The following is a 21,841-nucleotide window of genomic DNA, read 5'->3' as shown; positions in this document are numbered from 1 at the left end:
CCTGTGTGGAAAGTCTTCTAATGCAGTAATTTGGATGGGAAGACCTACATCATAAGGCTCTTCATCTAAGGTGTGAGGAGACCGGGTCGCAGGCCTCTGCGACTCTTTCTATAAAGTGACGTGGTCAGGGTCCAAAGGACTAGGGTCTACACTCATCTTCATCACTGCTCCACTGAAAGTGCCATTAGAACGTGCTGTGGCTGTGTGTGCCTCTTGCAATGTTGTCCTCACTTCATCTTCAGATGGCCATTGGGTCAATCATCACAACCATGTAGTGGCAAATCACCCCCAAACTGGGTGGCTTACAATGGCAGTAGTCATTTACCAAATTACTTGCTTTCTGTGGGTTAGGAATTCTGAAGCAGCCGGCTGGTGGCTCTGGCTTGGGCTCCCTCCTGAGGGGCTGGTGACCTGTTAGCTGGACCTGCAGTCCAACAAAGGCTTGACTGGGGCTGGAGGATGCATGTCCAGAACGGCTCCCTCCCACGGCTGTCAGCTCCACAGCACTGCTTGAGTGTCCTCACTGCCCAGTGCCTGACTTTTTCCAGAGCAAGCAATTCAAAAGGCCGGGGTGGGAGCTGCATTACCTTTGTGGCCTACTATCAGGAGACACACCCCATCAGTTCAGCTGTAACTTCCTGCCCCCATAGATCATCCCTGAGTCAGAGTGGCTGGGACTGCACAAGGCTGTGGATGCCAGGGGGTCTTGGTCAGAAGGGCCACCTTTGAGGCTGGCCACCACAGTCAGTATTTTGACCCTAATCCACAGGCCAGAGTCAGGATGGTTAGCACTCAGGGCTCCAGGCCACACTGCAAGTGTGTGGCTGGGATTTGAAGCCACCCCTCCTGCCTCCTGAGCCTTTGTTCCTCTCCATCTACAATGAAAGGTGAACTTAGAGTGTATTTTGATGCATTTATTTTATTTTATTTTATTTTATTTTTAAGAAATGTCTTCAAAATCAGGGAATTCTTCTGAATGCTATCATGGAAACACATGGAACACGTGGGTTGGGCCAGCTGAGGAGGCAGCCTCACTGTCTCCCACCAGCAAATGCCTCATCTTAGTGTGGCTGAAATTCTACCTTCCATCTGGGTGCCCCTCTTAACAAATATTTTTCTTTTCTTAAGCTGATGGGTAATTTAATGAATTCCCAAACATGGTAAGATGTGAATCCTAGCTTCGTTTTTTTAAATGCAACTCCAAAATTGGCTTTACAGAATTCTAAAATGATCATAGAGCCTCTCAAGGCTAAAATGACACAAACTTCTGACTCAGTAATTTCAGTTTTGGGAATGTATCTTTTAGAATTAAAAGCAGTGGTATGTCAGGCTATAGGTATGATGGTGTTTGCTATGGGGACATTTGTTCTAAACAAACATTGGAAACCACCTGAATGCCCACAGATGGGTTAGCAAAGGTCCATCTATTCTGAGGAACAATATGCAGCTATTAAAAAGGATAAATTAGGAGAACAGGTGCCCATAACACATTGCAAAGTTTAAAAAAGAAGTTATAATGATGTGTAGTGTATGATGCTACTTCTGCAAAAAAGAAAGCCCTGTATCTTTGTGTTTACATTCACCTGGACAGAATCTGCTTATCCATTGGATGGAGGGGGTTAGAATGAGGATAGATCATCAGTTTTAGAAGGAAAAATACAGAATACATGGTGTAAAGTACAAATCTATACTTTGGCTGTTCTATTAACATCTCAGTGGTGATTAGTGAATAAATCTTCCTGACCTGTGTTTTCTCACTGGCATTCTGCCCTCTTCTTCAGGATGAAACAGTTCCAGGGGGCCACTTTTCCTGGTGCCTTAGAATGAAGGTGCCAAGATTTCCCTGAAGGTAGGCCATAGAAATAGCTGTTTCTAGTGCTCATAATCAGCCATCAACATGGAAGACAAAATGGGGTGACATGTTTTAAAGGGAGGAGAAGATGATGCCATTAATGTGCCGCCCTGGCTGGTTCAGACCGTTCACGGCAGATTTGCAGCAAATGCTCTGCAGACTTGGCGGGAGGGAGATCTGTTATTGAGGCCCTCTGCCTGCACTTAGCCCAGCGGCCATTTCTCAGGGAATATTGATCAAAAGTACTCACCTCCACCGTCTCAGGAGCATAATGCAGTCCCTGAGTATTCATGGGAAAAAAAAGCTTTTCTTCACCAGGCTATTTTCTGAAGTCAAAAAGATCCTTTCAGGAGCTATAATAGCAAGCCCCTTCCCACTTCACACCCTCGGTGAGAGGCACACTCCAATTTTCAGACCCCCAGGACCCCACGTCAAGGTGGAGGCTGACAAATGTGACCTCTTTATGTAAAATATTCTCTGTCAAACTCAACAAACATTTTGCTGGAGGGACAGGTGGTACATACAAGTGGGAGATTAAAAATTACACGTGGACACCTGGGGGAAGGGAACCCTTGTCCCAGAGAGAATTTACTCATTTATTCTTTCTTTCCCAAAATAATGTTTTAAATAGAATTTTTGATTACAGACACAATGTCCTCTAATATCTGAGGCAGGAATATCTTGGTGTGAATGTAAAAAAAAAAAAAGTCTAGTTAGTGTTTTTCTTGCCAGACATGGGACAAAAGGGAGGATGCTGACTGGGCCTCCCTGATTTCTCTTTGTTCTGTAAGGGGCAGAATCTTCCAGACACATATTTCTTTTTTTTTTTTTTCTTTTTTTTTCAGACACATATTTCTTAACATGAGAGCTTGTTATAAAATCTCACCTCCTTCATCTTATCCAATTTAATTTAGGATAGTAAAGACTTGAGTATTCATCGTACCTTTAATTTCAAATGACAACAATAAAAAAGAAGCAATCTCCAATTCTAGAAAATTCTTTTCTATTACCCAGAAAGAGTATCCCAATAAAGAAAGTACCCCAAAAATCATTTCAGAGTTCTTGCTGTTTTGGTTGCTGTCGTCTGCTTTTAGGGGCACATTTAAAAGCATATTTAGGAGAGAATGTTACTCTTGTTTAAAATGCCCCTGGTTCTTGGGGCTGTCAGCTGGGTTTGTTACGTTGTTTGGGGGTGAAGAGGTGGTTTAAGCTGCTGTAGGCAGTGGGCAGAGACTCTGACCTCAGTTTCAGGAGCAAGTCTCCTTTTGTTTCACTCAGGGGCAGTCTTTGGGGCACAGGACACTGTTGTGTCTCTACTTAAACTCCTGAAACATAAAACTTGTCTCAGGAAACACGAACAAAATATTGTGGCCCAACTACGGCAATCGCTCTGTGGATCTGTGTGTACAGAGTGCAGGGAGAACCTCTGGAGTGTGGCACGTACCACCACGTATGATCTGTTCTTTCGCCATAGTCCGTTTTTCAGATCTGAAGATATGAGCCATTTTTCTTTCCAGAGATGTATTATCCAGAGGTTTCCAGAGTAATAGAGAAAGGTCAGTAAGAGCATCATCTTCTTTGCTCTTTGGAAGAGTATCCCAGTAAAACAACTCCCCAGTGCTGGGAACCCTTCGTCTCTGTTGTGCCTGCTCCAAGTGAGAGAAAGGTCAGGGGGCCTCTGACTTGGCCTCAGTGAAACTTTCACAGTGGCCAGAAGAATCATGGAAACTACTAACAGTCGACACACTAATGAAGAACTGTGATTGCTGCTGATCAGAGGTGTGATCCAGGAAACCTAGCTCCTGTCTGGAGCTCCACTCTCAGCTGTGAGAACCCCAGGGCATCATCTTTGGGCCAATAGTCCTGGGCAGACCAGCTGCACAGGGATAAAGTTGATGGTGTGTTCTATCTCCACAACCTTATCTTTTTGATTTAAAAAATGAAATGCAATTAAAACCATTTCTATTTACAGAAGGAAGAACAAAGGATAATAGTTCCCCTTGACATAAACTGGTTAATAAGTCAAAGGGGCCTCAATTTAGTATACACACACACACACACACACACACACACACACAGAGGACAATAACACTAGCTCAAATGTGAACAAATATTAATGTCTGAGTCTTACTGCTGAGAGGTGCTCTGTACTGCAGCAAACGTAAAAAACTCTGGCATTTTTCCAGTAACAGAGCATTTTCCTATGGCCAGGGTGTACCTTAAGGATATTTTTTCTTTACACTCTGGCACCTGGCTAAAGGCAAGACAGGTTGGAGAGCATTACTTGTAGCAACGTTCCTTTTGGAACCATAGAAAGTTTGATTCTTTTTGGAATTCTGAAGGTCTTGCATGATTTGGCTTACGATTTGACGAGAATTTTTTGAAAATGACTGGAAGCATGATGACTGGAACACCCTCCCCAACCCCTCCCTATATTTTTGTTATAAATAAGACAATAAACTACTTTATGAGACTTAACAACACCCTGTGAAATTTAAATAACTATTTCCAGATCTGAAAAGAATCCATAAATTAACCTGGGGCCATCTCCAAAGCGGAATCATTAGAAAGGACAGGACACTACACGAAGCAGTTCCTAAGGGCATCTTAGCTCTAGTTCCCTGCACTCCAGGGCACATGTGTGGGATGGGGAGTAAGGGCTGCCCAAAGCATCACAGTGGGTTTGGTTCAAGTGTCTCAATCCAAATCTATCTGCAGGTTGGGATCCTCAAGGGGCCATGGGAGACTTTAAAAATTAGATGCTGAGGTTCTATCCACATGTGGTGGATCAGAATCTAGGTGGGGGATGGAAGCACCTACAAAGCTTCCTGAATGATTGTGACACATGACAAGGCTGGGAACCACTGCTTCTAGGAAACAAAGCTTTAAAAATGCATCAAGCTGCATTCTATGAGGAACCAAATGGTAAAAGCACTTGCTTCCAGCCCAAAGCTTAAAAAAGCCACATCAATTCAGGCTCTTCTTGGCTCCTGGACCCTTTCTGAGGTCACTGATAGGTCTTCTAAGTAATAAGTACTCAACAACTATTTGCTAACTGGAGCAATGGGTGATCTGTAGGCAGCTCAACTGTCCAATATATTCAAAGTTCCCTGGTGCCCAGAGCATGGGAGTAGCTCAGGACACTGGTTCTGAGACCACCTGGCCAGGCTGTCGGAAGGGGATGGTTGGAGCCTCGGCCACGCCAAAGGGGGTGTTACATTTTATGTACCACTTATACATGAAGACAAACCCTCCAAGTCAGCCTCATGCTCATCAGGGCCAGGGACTCCTGCTTCACTGAGGGGTCAGTTTCACATAAACAACACATTTGTAAACTTCCCGGGATTCATACTGGCTACCATTTTGCATACATAATTAGGCTTTGGTTAAAAAAAATGCTTTTGAGCAACTCTGATAAAAAAGCAAGCTATCTTTTGTTAGATGCCAGGGTAAACTTTATTTTCCCAGAAACTATCATGAAAACAAAGGAAACATAAGTGCTGTTTTTCTACTTTATTAAGTCATCACAGTAAATCAGAATGAAAGAGAAAAAGAGGGTAAACTGGAGAGTCGAGCGGCAGTCAGCAGTGTAGCTGTGTGCTTTTCCGGGTGTGGCACACACACCTGCAGAAGTAGGTTGTATGGAGGGGTTTACCCCACTGAGGCCTAAACCCAGATGTGAGGCATTAGGCAAATTAAATAAGAGCAAAAAAAAAATATGACATACTATAACTTAATATACCATAGGTATCAATTCTTTTTCCTTATTTACATGTACTAAATGTTGTAGACCTGAAGCCATAAGAAAACATTCACTTACTGTGCATGTCATACACAGATACGGAGGGCAGCTAGAACAGTGGTTGTTTCATGTTGCACTTCCCTCTGTGTGTGGACATTTCCCCTCAGTAGATATAGTCATGACACGGTTACATATAAGACGTCACAGGAAGTTTTAAAGGATCCCTTAAGCCTCCAGATGATACAAACACAACAGGAAGTGAAGTGCAGGTGGCCACACCGGAGGAAGGTCAGGAAGACGTGATTTGCACAGTCTGTGGATCTGCATGGTCTCTTGTTTGTAAGGATGAGGGTTTGGTCAGCCCCTCTTGTGAAGGCAAGGCTTAAATCTCCTTCCTCCCTGTGGCTCTTAGTGGCTGCAGCCTTGACTGCTTGAAGACACTGTGACAGTCACTGATCCAAGCTAAATTTCCTCACTACTGTCTACTTCAGATTCTACTATTTTAAAAAAGTCATCATTTTGTTTTTTTAAAAGTACAAAAACCTTCTCAGTGAAATTATGGAACATCAACTTTGCTTTGGATGGAAATGGGTGTGCAGAGAAGTGGGGATGCTGGCCTGGCCCTGCCTGGGAGCTGGCGAGTCCTACCCATTTTGGGGGCTGATCAGGGCCACTTTTGAGTCCAGATGGCTGACCTACTAATATGACAAGTCAGCACTGTGACTCAGATGGGTCCCCACTGGATAAGTGACCCTCCATAATTTTGCTGGAAAGGCATTTATTGCAAAAGCACAATATTTGCTTTTCTAAGTGGAAAAAAAAGAACTTGATCATTTCAATTTTCCACCCCAAATAACAAGAACGATTCAGGTCCATGTGATTGTAAGCAAACCTGGTTGCTAGATTCCCTGCTCCCCTATTCCAAACCAATGCTACTGCTGACAGTGGACTTGAAGCAGCTCCAGCACCCAAACCACTGGCTGGAGTCTGGGGTCCTAGAGATGTTAAAATCTGTAGGGTTACAGGAGGGTCTAGGTATTTGCTGCCTACAACTGAACTTCCCACTTGCAGGTTAGAAGGACTGGGTCTGGGAGATAAAATGGAATCCTGGAGCACAACAATTAAGTCCAGGGGAGTTCAGTACAACTTCTAAGTCTTGACACTTCATCTAAATCCAAGAATTCTGCATCAGGGATTTCTAGAGCCTGGAAATGAAATATTCTGAAGCTATCTGCTGTCAGAGCCTACCTGGGACTCTGGGGCCCAGGCACCTGTGATGCCCTCCCCACAGGAATGAGGTCTGGGCACTTTGTAAATATGCCGTGAAGCAGCTTGAACACCAGCCTGGAGTATGAGCGATAGGAGGCAAACCGTGCTGACCAGAAAGTCCAAATTATTAAAAAGGTGGGGATGGGCGGGTGGGGTAGGGGTGGGGAAGATGAGAATTGCAGCATTTGCTGACACAACAGAACATGCTGTGACATTCAGTCACCCATTAGTGCCATTAAGCCCCCAGTGAGCAAACCAACTGGGCCCCTTTACAGAACAGCCCAAAGCGACTAAGGCTTACTTCTGTTTCTCTGAGGTTTGGGTGGCTCCCAAGCTGCTCTGCCTGTGAGCCTGGGCCTCTGGCCCTACCTGCAGTCCTCTATAAAGCTGAGAAACAAATTCTAACTTAGGTGTATCCTTGCAATAGGAATTTCTCAGTCCTTCTTCACTTGTTCCCAGAAGCAGGCCTGGCTCCTTCCTGGATCTGTTCATTTCTCCTGCAAGTGTTAGGTACCAGCCAAACCAACCCAATGGATGATGGAAAGAACTGGCTGGTCAGTGAAAACAGCCACTCTGATGCGCTGAGGGGGCTCAGGAGACTCACCAGAGGTGACCAAAGCCCCTGGGGGTAACACACAAGTGGGCACAGAGCAGAGAGGCAGACAGTAGAGGGCAGGCACCCTTGCATGGACTGATGTTTCTGGGGTCCTTAGCGGTTGCCCCATGCTCTGAAATACGGGCTTACTCCAGAGACAGGCTGCAGGCTGAGGTGAGACACAGAGGGCCAAACAGGTCTTCCTAAATGATTTTTCTGTTGCTGACACCCTCAGAGCCACAGCAAGGATGCTGGGCAAGCACAGATGGAAGGTAGGGCTTTTCATATCTTCTTCTTCTTCTTTTTTTTTTTAAACAGGCTCAACATATCTTCTTTGGAGCCAAATAATTAGAAATCCCCCATTTGTGCCGTGGCCCTCCCTGAGCAGGGAGAAGCTTCTGGAGGCAGATGGACACCACGGGGGTGCCTGTCCCAGCCTAGGGCCTGTGCTGGTGTGCACCTCCCGTGTTGACATGGCGCTGTGCTAAGCTGGGCCCTGGAAGCTTCCTGACTTTCACGGGGACAGGACCCTGTTTCCAGAGGCATCTAGGGCTTCCAGGATGGCCAGGAAAACCTCTCCCCAGTTAGTGGGCATCAGGCACCAGGTGGAAAACACTCAGCAACTCAGATAAAACTTCTCCTGGGCAAACAACTCTAGGGAAAGCCAATTTCCATGATGATGAAATTTTTGAGTAAACCATAAATCCTAACATAAGAACTAAAGAAATCAATGCAGAGAAAATTCCTCAGTTTAACAACTGTTTTTGTCGGTTCTTCTGTGAATCTTGCTTAGGTTTATAAACAACGCGGGGTACAGAAACCAGCTGCCCTCCATCCCCTCCCAAAAGCCCAGAATCTTCTTCTGCCATCCCTGCCTGAAGCAGCCACATCAACACTCTCATCAACATGAGAGTGGGTTTGTCACTGGTTGTTGGTGACTTTCCCCTCTTCCTCTTTGGAAGCCCAAGTTGTGTGAGATTCTAGGGTCAGATGACGTGGCCTGGAGAGAAAGTCCAACCCAAGACATTCTGGTGGAGTTCACCTTTAACTTCAGAAATCCGTTACTGGGAAGCTATGTTGAGGGCACTAGCAGAGCAGGGATGTTCCCGGAGTCTCTGTGTTTGGGGGTTGAGGGTGGGAACAGAGGGGAGTCTCATTCATCTCCTCCTTCCAAGAGGCGCTGTGAGGTAGCCACTCAGGCTGGCAGCCAAGGCCCTGCAGAGGAAGCAGAGAAAGGCCGAGTCACGGCACGAGGGGACACATCGGTCTTCTTGGACAGATCCGAGAAGGACTTGTGGCATGCAGGAGATGGGAACCACATCCCCAGAAAGGCTTTGATGACCTCCCCTTGTCACAGTGCAGAGAGGTTTGCTGAATGAATCAACATGTGAATGCCTTTCCTCCAGGTCTTTGCTCTGGACCTTCCTGCAGCATAAAACTATGAATCTTTTCAAAATTCACTTGGCCTTACCATCCAATCCGCAAGTAAAAGAATAAAGAGAAAAGACATCTGATTGCAGTAAAGGGGAGAGGAGCAAGTAAAGGGAATGAAGCAACAGCATGGCTCAGAGTCAAGGAAGCAGCAAATAAAACTTGATGGACAGCTTTGGGGATCCCTGTCGGTGTTATTATTTACACGTATTTACATATTGATATTTCACCTGATGAGTTACAACTCGATTATTTCCCCCAAGGATCTGAGAAAGGGGTCAGAACTAAATTGCTTGCCTGAATGAGTGCAGATGAGCAGAGCGCTATTTAGCACTGGACGGAAAGGGAGTAAAGCCAAAGTGTGCACGTCTGCACTTCTCCCCTCCCCAGGGCTGCTGCGAGGTGCTCAGAGGAACCCAGGAATGCCTGTTGCAATACCCAGCCCCTGTTGCTGCTACAGTCTACTCTCCCCTGGGACCAGGCTGCGAGGGAGAGGCTTGTTTCATCACCCCTCCTCCCCCATAAGCTATTTTTCAGCTGGCTGTGTTATACCCCAAGCTTCCAGGTTCTGAACAAACCTCAGAAACAGGGTTTCTATCTTCCTTCCAGCATACTTCACTTCCAAGGCTTTTGACATTTTTATTATTATTGGCATTTGAAATTAATTTATGTAAGTCATCTTACTCACAGACAACATCTTTTCTCATTTTCTGACCTTACCTTATTGTTTCTAGGAAGAACCTCTGAAATCAATACTCACAAACATGCTTGGACCTGAGAAGACAGCCTGCCCCAGCGTGTCCCCAGTCTCAGCACCCTCAGGTACCTGCTGCTGGAGCCCTACCGTCTTTGCCCTGCTGGTCCCCATAGGCTGGCCAGACAGGAAATGTCCCAGGCTCTCTCCTGCTAGTCTTATCTTTAAAAACTGGCTGCTTTTGACGAAGGCAGCACAGCTAGACCATTCTCCATGGCAGAGACGGCATTGGCAAAAGGTCACCCACCCTCTGCCCCCTCAGAGCTGGATGTGGGGGTGAACAAGCCTAATTCAATCCTGGATAATACTCTGTTTTGAAATACCTACACTTCAAATTGTCTAAGACTTCACATTACTCACTAGGAACCACTCCACTCAGTATTGTGATCAGATCGATTGGGAGAGAGGAAGGAAAAAAATAAAAAGCAGGCAAATGAAAGAGATAAAATGATGTTCAAAGACAGAACATAAGTGAAAGAGTAATTCTAGATTAGAAAGGAAACACTGAACCCCCCCAGCCAGGGAAGGCAAGGAGGGAGAGGAGGGGTGCACACTGCATTCCAGCAGCAGGGCAGGATGGCAGGCAGCTGGAGGGAGGACAGTGGGAAGGCAGGCAGGTGGTGGACTCTGGGGAGCTGCACAAAACTCTGCAGCCAAGTGGCCCCATGCACCTCGAAGCAGCCACCTCAACTGCTGGGGGCACAGGGAAGGCCCCCCCCTTGGCTGGAGCCTGCACAGCAGCATCCTCTGTGTTCCTCCAGTCCCCCACTTCCTGCGGCACATCCCCAGCCTGGGATGGCTCCTGCTGTGCCCGCTGCACTGTGATGGATGGGGAGGTGGCAGCTGGGGCATGGACCGGCGGGCCACGAAGATCATTCCACTGGCAAGCTGTCGGCAGTCACTCCACTCATTCAGCCTTTTCCTCCTGCTGGAAGCCGGTCTTCCCACTTCAAGCCCCACTTCCCACTCTGTAGCAGGAGGGGACACATGGATACGGGGTCCCCACAGACCAAGACTCCTACAGGAGGCCCCCTGCTCTGGAGAGGACTGTACAGCCTCGCCCTACTTCCCCCAACATGAGCACCCGGGCTGATGGGGCATGGTACCTCTGGGGGACCCTGGCAAGTGGAACCGGTTTGGAACCATTCTGGGACGGGGCCAAAGCTGTGGCCAAGGGAGAAGAAAGGGCAGCTGGGCTGGAGGGGCGGCTTGCTGTGGCAGTGGCTGCTCGTCTGCCCTTCAGGTGGAGGAGGGTGATGTTTGGGATGAACCCAAAAGTCTATATACTACCATTCCACCTGCATGTTTCCTGAGACTGGAAACTGACTGGCTCTGCACCACATGTTCCTCTTGGTGACATGCTTAATAAATGACAGCTTACTAGTGTCCTGCAGTATTATTATTGTTAACATCATCGCCATCTGGTCTCCCTTCCACCTGTGAGCCCACGGGTCAGTGCGGCCTGGGCCACACTGGGCCACAAGGTGGCATAGGGACAGGCCTGGACCCCAGAGCCAGGGCAGAAAGGAGAGGCCCACGGAGGTCACACCTGCCCTCTGAGTCCTAAACTGTAGCCCATCCCTGGGTTCTTTACCCTCTGCACTCCCCCAGCTTTTGTCTGCTCTTCCTACCCCAGCTGTTCCATTCAGCGGCCCCCCAGAAAACCTGCCCTCCCTGAACTGAGGCCTTGGAGGCCCCCATTAAGGCGAGCGGTCAAAGGCCGGCCCAGCACGTGCCACATCTTATCGGCCCATCTCAAGATCCTGCTCCTCCTGGCTTGGGCAACAAAAAAGGGGGCGGCCCTGGGTCCACTGGCGCCCCATGGCCCTGCACACAAAAGGGCGGGCGACAAAGACATTTTCCGGGATGGCAGGTGTTGGTGTCAGATTCCACCCGGAGTGCACGGGCAGAAGAAAGGCGATGCTGGGTTTCCCCGGGCAGCACAGACATGCAGGGGCAGGAGTGTGGGCAGGGTCCCTCGGGAGAGAAGGTGGGAGGCAGCAGGAACTCGAGGGGACACTGCAGCACGGCGTTAACCATGGATGGAGGCTGGTTAGGGAATTTACATCCAGCTCCCCAAGAGCAGGGTGGCTGGGCAAATCCAAAACATCAGTCTTACCTTGCTCCAACATTGCAATGAGGACTTCTCATATTTTAATCTGAAAGGAAAGAGCATAAAATCAAATGACTACAAGCCCAGCACACCCACAGCTGAACCTGATAATGAACACAGTGCTAACAATACATTTATCCCTGGGCTGCCTGGGTGTTGTCAGGGCTTTGCAGATCACTACGAACCGAAAATTCACTTAAAATTCTACTTGGAAAAAAAATACTAATAAAATTCTACTTGGCAGGAGAGAATTCTAGCCGCCATCACATTTATACACGTGAAATGAGAGGGACGGCAGCGTTCCTAGGATGTGCTGTGCAGATGCTGTTGGGAGCTCTATAGGCACGGGCGGCTCTGACTACCACACCCTCTTCCTGTTCTCCCATATTTGCTGATTTGGTCTATTTGGAATTCAATGGATGACCTGAAAAAAATACTGGACAGGCTCTAAGCGTGCAAGTTTATGTGCCTCTTCGTTTTGTAGATTTCTGAGTTGTACACAGCATGTTAATTCAGTACTAGTGTCACCTGTGATGTGACAGTCCCCAGGGAAGGAGCACGTAGCACGCTGTGTAGACGGCGGCCCAGAAGCAAACCCTGTCGTGGTGAAATCGGACTGCAGGCTCACCCTCGCTCACAGAGCAGAAGGACCTCAGCAGTCATGCTGACCTCGGGAGAGGCTCTGAGTTGTCCGTACTTTGTGACAGGTTTTCTCGACCCCTCGCCCCTCCAGGGACAGCCTATCTCCTAGGTGGGTTCCCCTTGGCAAATTCCCAGCCTCATTCTGCATTAGGCGTAGCTCCTCATGCCAACCCCTGCCGCACTCCTGGACTCAGTGTCACTAGACCATCACATCCGGACAAAGGACATTCATCAATGACACGGACCGTTGTCTGCACGGCCACAGTTGTCAGCCTGGACTGTCTGCTGACCCTCTGACATGTTCTTTAGTTGGGCTCTTCGGAAGAAATGTGCACTTCTACAATCTACTGAAAATTCACCCCTCTGCAGAATTATTTGGTATTAGGAATTCAGGATAAGTAACTGCGGATAATCAGTCTTCCTTGATTTTCAACCACTGTTACCTGCTCCATGTCCGTACGTCAATACTGCTCTACACCACAGGAAGTGCTTGTGACTGTGTTGACTGTTGGTAACAGACTAGAATGTTTTTCATGGATCCCGGATAATACGATGGTCTAGATTTCTTGTTTTCTCCCAATGCCCTGGGCTGTGGCGTCCCATTTCCTCTTATAGAAGATGGCAGACGTACAACGTCTCTCTGGGGGTCTGTCTTCCTTGAGTTGGGGAGGCCTGGATTTTCAGGGCACCATACTACCTACCCTCTCCAGTGTGAGCAAAGGGCCTCTTCATGAAGGGGCTCCTTGGCCTCCTCCCTGCAGCCCCTTCAGCCCTGGTTATGCTGGACGTACCAAGAAAGCAGATGGCGCAGCTAACAATGGAGGACTTGTTTGTAATTGCTGATGAGGACTGGTTTGCTCTTCTCCCTAGTGCATCCCCAGATGCAGCCTGGTGTGGTGTGGTGGACCAAATAGAACGTCTCAGTAACTGCCAGTCCATGGGTGAGTTAAGGAGATGCAAAGACAGAGACAGTTGGGGGCTTCCTTAATTATTCCGTGGGGCACAAATGTCACTTGCCCTTGACACACAGGCAGTGCTACCAAAGGGTGGGGGCCCACACTTGGAACAGAGGAGTAGGCTGTCAGCTTCCTGATACATCCCTGGGGGTGAGGTACCAACTAGCCTGGGCAGTGCTGGAAGGCACCATGGTGCTTGGAGATGGGGGCAGGGGGAGAGAACAGGAGGCACATGATGCTTAGTGGTGTGGGGGAGAGACACAGCATAATTATTTCATCTTTTCATCAACTGGGCACCTGAGATGTGCCAGGTTCTGTTCCAGGCTCTTGGTTACAGATGTGAATAAAGCAGATGAAGCGCCTGCCTGTGGGGCGCTTTGGTAGAGGAGTTACAACATGCATTCTGATATCAGAGTGATATCACCCCTTGGGAGACAAAAATATTTTTTATACATAGAAAGCCCAGATATAGGTATGGTAAATAAACAGATACACAGTATTTCTGGAGTGTTTCGGGAGATGACAAATTAGGAAAGTGAAATGTCTTAGGGACTTCCAGGGTGGGTGATAGTGAAAAAGAGGTCAAGCCACATTGGGTTGTAGGGTTTAATGTGTGCATTAAATTCAAAATTTTTCTTTCTTTCCATTAAACTCAAAGTTTTTCTTCCATGTTAGTGGTGCTGGGACGCGGGAATAAGCCCCGCTCACGTCTAAGAGCAGCAGAGTGGGACCCCTCTGGTGAGAATCCTCCAGTATCAGGCCGACACCAAGGGGCCGAGCCACAGCCACTCAGTGGCTCAGACACAGAGCCGAAGCCCGGAGGATCCAGAAGTCATGTTTAGAAAACGACATCCTACTTCTTGGGTCTCGTGCAGCTTCTTGAATGCTCCGGATGTCAGCAAGAATTTACCAAAACCCTGGAAACAACAGTCTTGATGGGATATCTACTGTGTTCCACACAGGTCTGCCTAGTGGAGGCTGTTCAAGAACTAGTAGGTCTTTTTGTGGCATGTGTGCTCTGGCAGGACTCACTGGGAGAGCAGAAGAGCAAGGGTTTGAATGGAGCTTCTTATCTCTGAGGAAAGGCTGCCACCTGGGATAACACTGGGCAGGGTCAGACAGGAAAAGTGGCTGCTTCTCCCTGGGTCCTTGTTACTGAACAGTCAGTGTGGAAAATGATTAACTGGTCCAAGATAATTAGGGAAGGGAATGATTTTGAGAGCTGGCATGGCTGAGAGAGAGAAACAGTGGACTGCAGTTCCAGCTTTAGGCGAGCACTAAGTATCCTCCCAGCAGGAAGGCGGACAGAGCGGGAGATCAGAACGCTGTCTGAGCTATTCAGCCCCCTTGGAATGACTCTGAGGAAGGGAACAGGTGCAGCCGGGGATGGGGTAAGCCTACATGCTCAACTCAACACTGGCAACTCAAGACCAGTGGGAATTAGCCAGCTTAATTAACATTTCCAAATGGCCCAAGGATGGCTTCCAGTATTTCCAACTCAGCAGCAGTGGCTGTGTCCTGGCCCTGGCCCTGGCTCTGGGCTTCCTCTTTCTGGTCGTTGGTTTGCCCATCAGCTTTGGTTCTGAATCAGAAAGCTGGGACAGCTGGACCGAAAGGCAGTCAGGCAGAGAGAGTGCATGTACTGTGGGCCTGCACGTGCATATGCACCTGTGTGGGGGGCTAAGCAAGCAGGTGGAAGGCTCATGAAGTTTTCTGGCATTCTTCTCTTTCCCTTCCGCAACTATAATGTATTTATATGGCTCTATGGTGAAACTGAATCAAGTTATACATTTAAGATTAATATCTTGGTTTCAATTTTTCTGGTCAGGCCCTCATGGAGACAGAGGTCTGTAGACCATCCTTCTATCTCACTCACAGAACTCAAACACTAGGATCTCAGTTACCCCTTAGCCATGACAGGGCTGTTCGTGGTACTGGACTGAATTCACATCTCAAAAAACAGCAAAAACAGTACAGACATGTTTATAGCAGCAATATTTCTAATAGCCAAGAGTAAGAATAGCCTGAATGTTCATCAACTGATGAACAGACAACCAGAATACGGTTGTGTCTCCCCTTACACTGGAAGATCTGGAGATATCAGCTACGACATGGATGAACCTGAGGACATGCAGAGCAAAAGAAGCCAGTCACCAAAGACCACATACTGTGTGATCTCACTTATATGAAATGTCCAGAATAGGTAGATCCACATAGATGGAGAGTAGACTAATGGTTGCCAGGGGCTGGAAGTGGGGGGAGTGGGGAGTGGGGAGTGGGAATTGACTGCTTGTGTGTTTATGGGTTTGTTTTTGTTTCTTTGTTTTAGGATGAATTAAAAAGTTCTCAAATGAGACTGATGATGGTTGTACATCTGCCTAGCAAATGCCTGTGAATATGAAAAACGTCAAATTATATACCTTAAATGGATGAACTATATGATATGAGAATTATATCTCATTAATGCTGTTTGGAAAAAATGGCAAAAAAGGATAGAAGGTGGACTGGGCAGCACTGCTGTTACTTCCTTTCCAAAAGGGACATGACAGAAGTGGCTACAAGTTCTGGGGAAAATCAAATCCCCTGTGGGCACCCAGGGAGCAGAGGGACAGGGGCACTTAGGAAGTTAGCAGATGCCAGCAGCAACTCTCCCCATGTCACACCACAAACTTCCAGCCATCCTCAGAGTGAAGAAAATGGGGCTGCCTTTTGGGCCACACACTACTCTTTCCTTTGAGGTTCTCTTGGGTTTAACCTAACTCGAGTTCATTTGTCCTATAAGCACCCAGGAGTGGCTTTGGGTGGCCAGGTGAGATTACAGTGTACTTCTCCACAGGACACACTAGGATTTTGTGTGCCACTCAGGACTACATTCTCTAATCAACTGCTCAAGAAAAGGTGGCAGTTATGTCTGTGGTGGCTTGTGAGGAGACAGTGAGCTCAAGATATATGTCTGAGGAAGCATCAGAGAAGCAATAGAACTGTCTGGTTGTTTCACTGTCCTGTTGTCTGAAGACATGAAGGAAGCAGTTTTATTCCATAATTAAGATGTTTTCTATGAGTGAATTCTTTCTGTGGTGCTTCACTTGCCTTCCAAGGTAGGCAACACTTTGGTTAACTTTCAGTTACATTTCTCGGTGATCTGTGTCTAAGTGGATGCGCATTTGCTACTGTACAAACTATAGAGGTCATAAGTCCCATAGAGTAGTCCTTTCCACCTTTGGGGAGGAGCATTTTGCCTTTGCCACAAAAGAAGGGCTCCCCCTGCCACAAGCAGGCACCGAGAACCAGGGGGCCTCTCCGGATGGGCAGTGAGTCTCATCTGGCTAAGCACCTGAGCCCTGGTCTCAACTGATAATGAGAAAACCAACCCTCCTCAGTTCCCAAACTGCCAAAGAGATGAATCTTGCTTTGTGGAAGGCTGGCTGTGGGGAGGGTGCAGGAACATGATTTCTACACATAGGTAAAAGCTTTACTACTCATGGATTGCTCTAGAGACTTTTCCTCCGGGCAAAACAATGCCAAGGAACCTTACTCTTGTATCCTAGCTCTTGTGATCATGAGTCCTTTCATGCCTCTTCAAACAGTGTTCTGTGTACTAGGGATGGTCATCTACCATGATTCTTCATGCTAGCCCACGGGTGCCTGCCTGTGCGACCCTGGTGGGAGTCTGGCGGGGGGAGTCTGGGGGGTGGGGAGGACATGTGGCTGCAGGTCAGATTTCTGCCCCACCTGCTTTCACTTCCTTTCTCCCACCATGCAAACCTTCCCTTACAAGGACGGGGTGTCCCCACGCTCGCCTAACTGGTACAGTCCCAATTAGGGGCTGCATTCTGTGGCACTGGAGGCCCCTCTAGTCCCTGGACATGGGGAACGTTCAGGTGGAACTTCTCTTGGGTCATCACAACGCTCATTCATTAGTCAACATGTATTCCCTGCCTGCTGTGTAGCAGGGGATGGGAAGAGATGGAGAACAAAATATTATCTAGTCTCTCTCCTGCCTTTCCCCTAGAATATCCTCCCCACGAGACACAGTGATCTTTTTAACTAAGAGTCTCATCATGTGACCCCACTGACGAACACCCTCCAGGAGCTGCCCAGCTCGCTAGAGGAACAGCCACGGTCTTTCCCCAGGCCTGTGAGGCTGTTCTGATTTCCCTCGTCCTCCTCACTCCCTCTACCTTAACCATGCTGTGCCTCCCACTGTTCCTCAAATGTGCCAGAAAAGCACCAGCCTCAGGGCTTTTGCACCGGTTGTTCCCTCTGCCTGAAGTGCTTTCCCCCCAGATTCTAAATAGCTCACTCCTTTAACCTCCTTCAAGCCTCTCTTCAAATGTCACCTTCTCAGTGAGGCCTTCCTCATCCCCCATTTTAATTTTCAAAGATTTTACTTATTTGAGAGTGAGCACAAGCACGCATGTGCCTGAGTGCAGGGAGGGGCAGAGGCAGAGGCAGAGGGAGAAGCAGACTCCCCGCTGAGTTGGGAGCCTGATGCAGGGCTCCATCCAGGACCCTGGGATCATGGCCTGAGCTGAAGGCAGATGCTTAATTGACTGAGCCACTCAGGTGCTCCCCCAACACCCATTTTATTTTATTTTTTAAGATTTTATTTATTTATTCATGAGAGACACAGAGAGAGGCAGAGACACAGGCAGAGGGAGAAGCAGGCTCCATGCAGGGAGCCCGATGTGGGACTCAATCCTGGGACTCCAGAATCACACCCTGAGCTGAAGGCAGGCGCTAAACTGCTGAGCCACCCAGGCATCCCCCCAACACCCATTTTAAAGGGCACCTCACTATAGTGTTGCTTCTCAGTAACACTCCTGGTCCTCCTTCCCTGCGTCTTTTTCTTTTTGGCATCCCCCAGCTCCTGACAGGAGTCCAGCATCTTTCTCATCCATCTCAAAGATAAGTCTCAAGGAGGGTAGGGCTGCTGTTTTGCCCATTTCTGCACCTTCCCTATTAGTGCACAGTAAATGTTTATGAAATGAAAGCCCAACCCTTGTGGGGCTCATGTGATGATCCAAGGACAGAAGCCACAGTTTCCATCTTCTTCGGCTGTACCAAAGGTGTGTGTATCCTTGCAGGACTTGAGATGGACTGAGTTTTAATATCTAAATATGGATTCTAGCAAGTCACCAGCTTTGGGTAATTGCAGTAAAGAGCAGAGTCAGCCTAGTGGCCTACAGAGTTCCCTTTATGGCTTTTTCCTTTCTTCTCTGTGGTTATCCATTTCCTCTGGGGCTCTTGCCCTCACGTTGCTGGGCTGGCCAACATCCCTGGTCAGAAGAGCCTGGACTCAGAAAGCTGCATGCCCAGATATTACACAGGGCTCTGCTGTTAACTGGAGTCAGGCTGTTTCTCTAGCTGCTTCTTGGATCCCTGGGGACAGAGCTAGAGCGCAGGGTTTCCCTAACTACCACACATGGACTCTGGGACGCGAACCAGCTGCAGGGTCTGCCCGGACATATCTCGGCAGTAACGGCAAGAGAAACTGCACTCTGTGGTTTTGCATGATATCAGGGTAGGGGAACAGGACCCTGCCATGTGAGTCCTGGAAGACCAGCAGCGGAAATCTCAAGACTGGATGACCCTGCTTGAGAGAAGAGACAGGCTGGGTGACTGTGTAGGCCGAGGGACCCTGCCACAGGTAACGGCTGAGCACTGGAGTGGGGGGGAGGGGAGAGGGGAGAGGCTGGGGGGCCTGACGTGGGGACACAGGCAGGTGTATGTGTCCTCTTTGCATCTGAGATTTTATTGTCTTGTGTTCCTGAAGTGGTCAAATAATAGTTTTGCCTTTTCTTTCTCTCTTTGCACTCTTTACAGAGATGCTGTGAGGTTTCTTAAGTGCTGAGAAATTAATTTTGGCCACATCAATGCTGTAAATATATTTTATTTTATTTTATATTTTATTATTTTATTTTATTTTTTTATTTTAAAATTTTATTTTATTTTATATTTCATTTCATTTCATTTATTATTTATTTTATTTTATTTTATTTTACCAATGTTGCCTGGCATGTTTCCCATGTTTTAGGGATTTTTTTTCCCCACACTGGCCTTTTGAAGGCCTTTGAAGGTTAATTGAAGAAAAGCAACCCGCTTTTCTGTTTATTATGCTATGTAGAGGTTTACTTCCTGGTTACCATCATACATCCTTCTGGAAAAGGACAGTATAAAATATTCTGTCTTTTTTCCACCAGCAGACTTAAATGCTAATAAGAGAGCTTCCATTTGGCCTGTGCTTTGGTTTGGTTGTTGCTAATTAGAAATTCAAGCAAAACCATGGAGTTTTCCAGGAACCCACACTCCTGGCTGTGGTTTGCACCTGTTCTACCTGCTAGAATCAGGAGAACATGAGGGTCATAGCTATGGTTCACAAGAAACATAACATAGGGGGTCGGAAGCTCTGGAAGTTCCGGGTTCTTCTGAAAAAAAAAAATCCTCAAGGTTATTTGAAATAAGCTTTAATTAAGAATCATTTCCAAAAATTGTTTCAGAAAAATTCTTGGTACCTGCCGGCTATCTCTTGGCAACTGTAAAAGTGTCATGGGAACTGTAATTAGCAGTTAGGCATGGAGGAAGATGCCACTTGCATTTAAAACCCTGTCAGGACTGAGAAATCAGAAGTAAACTGAAGGTGGCATTTCACAGAAAAGGCAGCATCTTCAAGTTCTTCCAAAGGAACAATTTAAATGTGATGTCAATACTTTAGGAGGAACAATCTTGGGTCCCTTCTTTTTCTGGGAATCTGTGAGCGCCCCTAACCTGTGCACCAGCTCCAGGAGCAGGAGGGTCCCCACACAGGCTCCGAAAGGAGTCATTTCTTCCTCTGTGCTCTTCCTACGTGGACTGTCCCTCATTTCATGCTTCTTGTCCATGGCCTTCCAGTTCTCAGACATCTTAATTCTTAGCCAATGTGGCAAAGTTAAAAACTGACTGGCAGGAGACTTAGAGTGTATCTAATACATATTAGGTAAGTTTCCGTTCTCTTCCAGGCTCACAAGGTGGATAGCACAGCTCAGGGAAATCTCAATCCAACTGACCCAAACCATTGGCTCACTGCATCTTTCTTTCTTCCTTTGAACTGTGTCTTTTTAATATAGGGTAATGGTTTGGAGATAACTAATGTGGGCTTACAAATAAGTAGCCATGTTTTAGTGGTTCATGAATACCTGCTCTTCCCCAACAAGACTGCAAGCTCCAGAAGGGCAGGGGGAGATATTGAAAATGAAGCTTCCAGAGCCTTTGTGTTGCCTTAAGGTGCTTATTAGCACAGTCTTAGGGGTGAGGGAAGGTGGGGCCAATTCAGAGATGGCAATGTGGGACAGGTAGTACCATCATTTCCTATTGGAACAAATGCTGTCTCATATTTCTTCCTCCTCCCAGAGTGGACACAGAGAATAAAAGAATTTTAAGAGGAAAAAAGAGATGAATAAGTGTGAAGAAAAATCTGGTACTAAACAGGGCAATGAAGAATTCTCTTTAAAACCCACAATACGGGAATCCCTGGGTGGCTCAGCGGTTTCGCGCCTGCCTTCAGTCCAGGCATGATCCTGGAGTCCCGGGATCGAGTCCCACATCGGGCTCCCTGCATGGAGCCTGCTTCTGTCTCTGTGTCTATCATGAATAAATAAACAAAATCTTTAAAAAAATAAAATAAAATAAAATAAAACCCACAATACCAGGGCACCTGGGTGGCTCAGTAGTAGCCATGATCCCCTTCTAGGAGACAGGCCAATTGGCAGGCAAGTGGTATATTCCAGGACAAGAAAGGAAGAATAGGCAGGTACACGTTCTAAGACGAAGACAGGCTGGAAGAGGTAGAGGGTTACAGAGGACGGAGTGTAGAAAAATATGGGCAGACACAGTGAGTGAGTGTGACAGCCCAGCAAACACTGGCTGAGGGGTCCCTATGTGCCAGGCACTGTGCTCATCTCTTTACACATACTAACTTGCCAAATCCTTACAAATATCTTTTAAGGAAAGTTCTTATAAGACCTATTTTACAGAATCAGGCTGAGCCACAGAGTGAAAGGTAACTTGGCTGAGGCCACATGCTGGAACACAGAAGACACTGGCTATCTGGCTGCAGAACCCAACCTTCTCAGGGGAACCCATCCTCCCTGCAAGGAGCCCCCAAAGCAGCTGGGGAGGCTAGTGCCAGGTGGAAGGTTCTGGCCAGCATTGAGCAAAAAGGATAGGAAGACAGTGGGATTTGAGATATGTGAGGAAGAAGAGCAAAAGAAGGCAAGCCTGGTCTATATTAAATACTGAGGGAGGAAGATTTGCAAATGCTGGCAATGGTGTATGAAGGGTCAAAAGTTCGCTATGGCTCCTGCCATCTGCCTTTATTCCAGGGTTTGGCAGTAGTGTGTGGGTGCATGGACTCTGGGCTTGGGTCCTGGCTGTGTTCCTAGCACCCCCAGAATATCAGAAGCTCCTCTAGGTCTTGGGGTGGCTTGCCTGAACCCTTGGGGACTGACC

At 47.5% G+C, this 21,841-nt stretch overlaps 1 protein-coding gene across 8 annotated transcripts in view; it reads right to left on the bottom strand.

Moving 5' to 3' along the window:
- Positions 1-5,350: 5,350 nt before the first annotated feature.
- Positions 5,351-21,841, bottom strand: part of RALGAPA2 (Ral GTPase activating protein catalytic subunit alpha 2) — a 328,009-nt gene continuing 311,518 nt past the window's right edge. For all 8 annotated transcript variants that reach the window (XR_003144828.3, XR_003144829.3, XR_003144827.3 and 5 more), the window contains 2 exons: positions 11,763-11,802; positions 5,351-8,673 (listed from right to left, as the gene is read on the bottom strand). Coding sequence is in view for 1 of the 8 variants with exons in the window: in XM_025469118.3 (XP_025324903.1) it covers positions 11,798-11,802 (5 nt within the window). In the remaining 7 variants the exon portion in view is untranslated. The remainder of the gene's footprint in view (positions 8,674-11,762; positions 11,803-21,841) is intronic.

Source organism: Canis lupus, chromosome 24 (genome assembly GCF_003254725.2).
Source record: "Canis lupus dingo isolate Sandy chromosome 24, ASM325472v2, whole genome shotgun sequence".
NCBI classification, from domain to species: Eukaryota; Metazoa; Chordata; class Mammalia; order Carnivora; family Canidae; genus Canis; species Canis lupus.
This window is presented reverse-complemented; position numbering and strand designations above follow the sequence as displayed.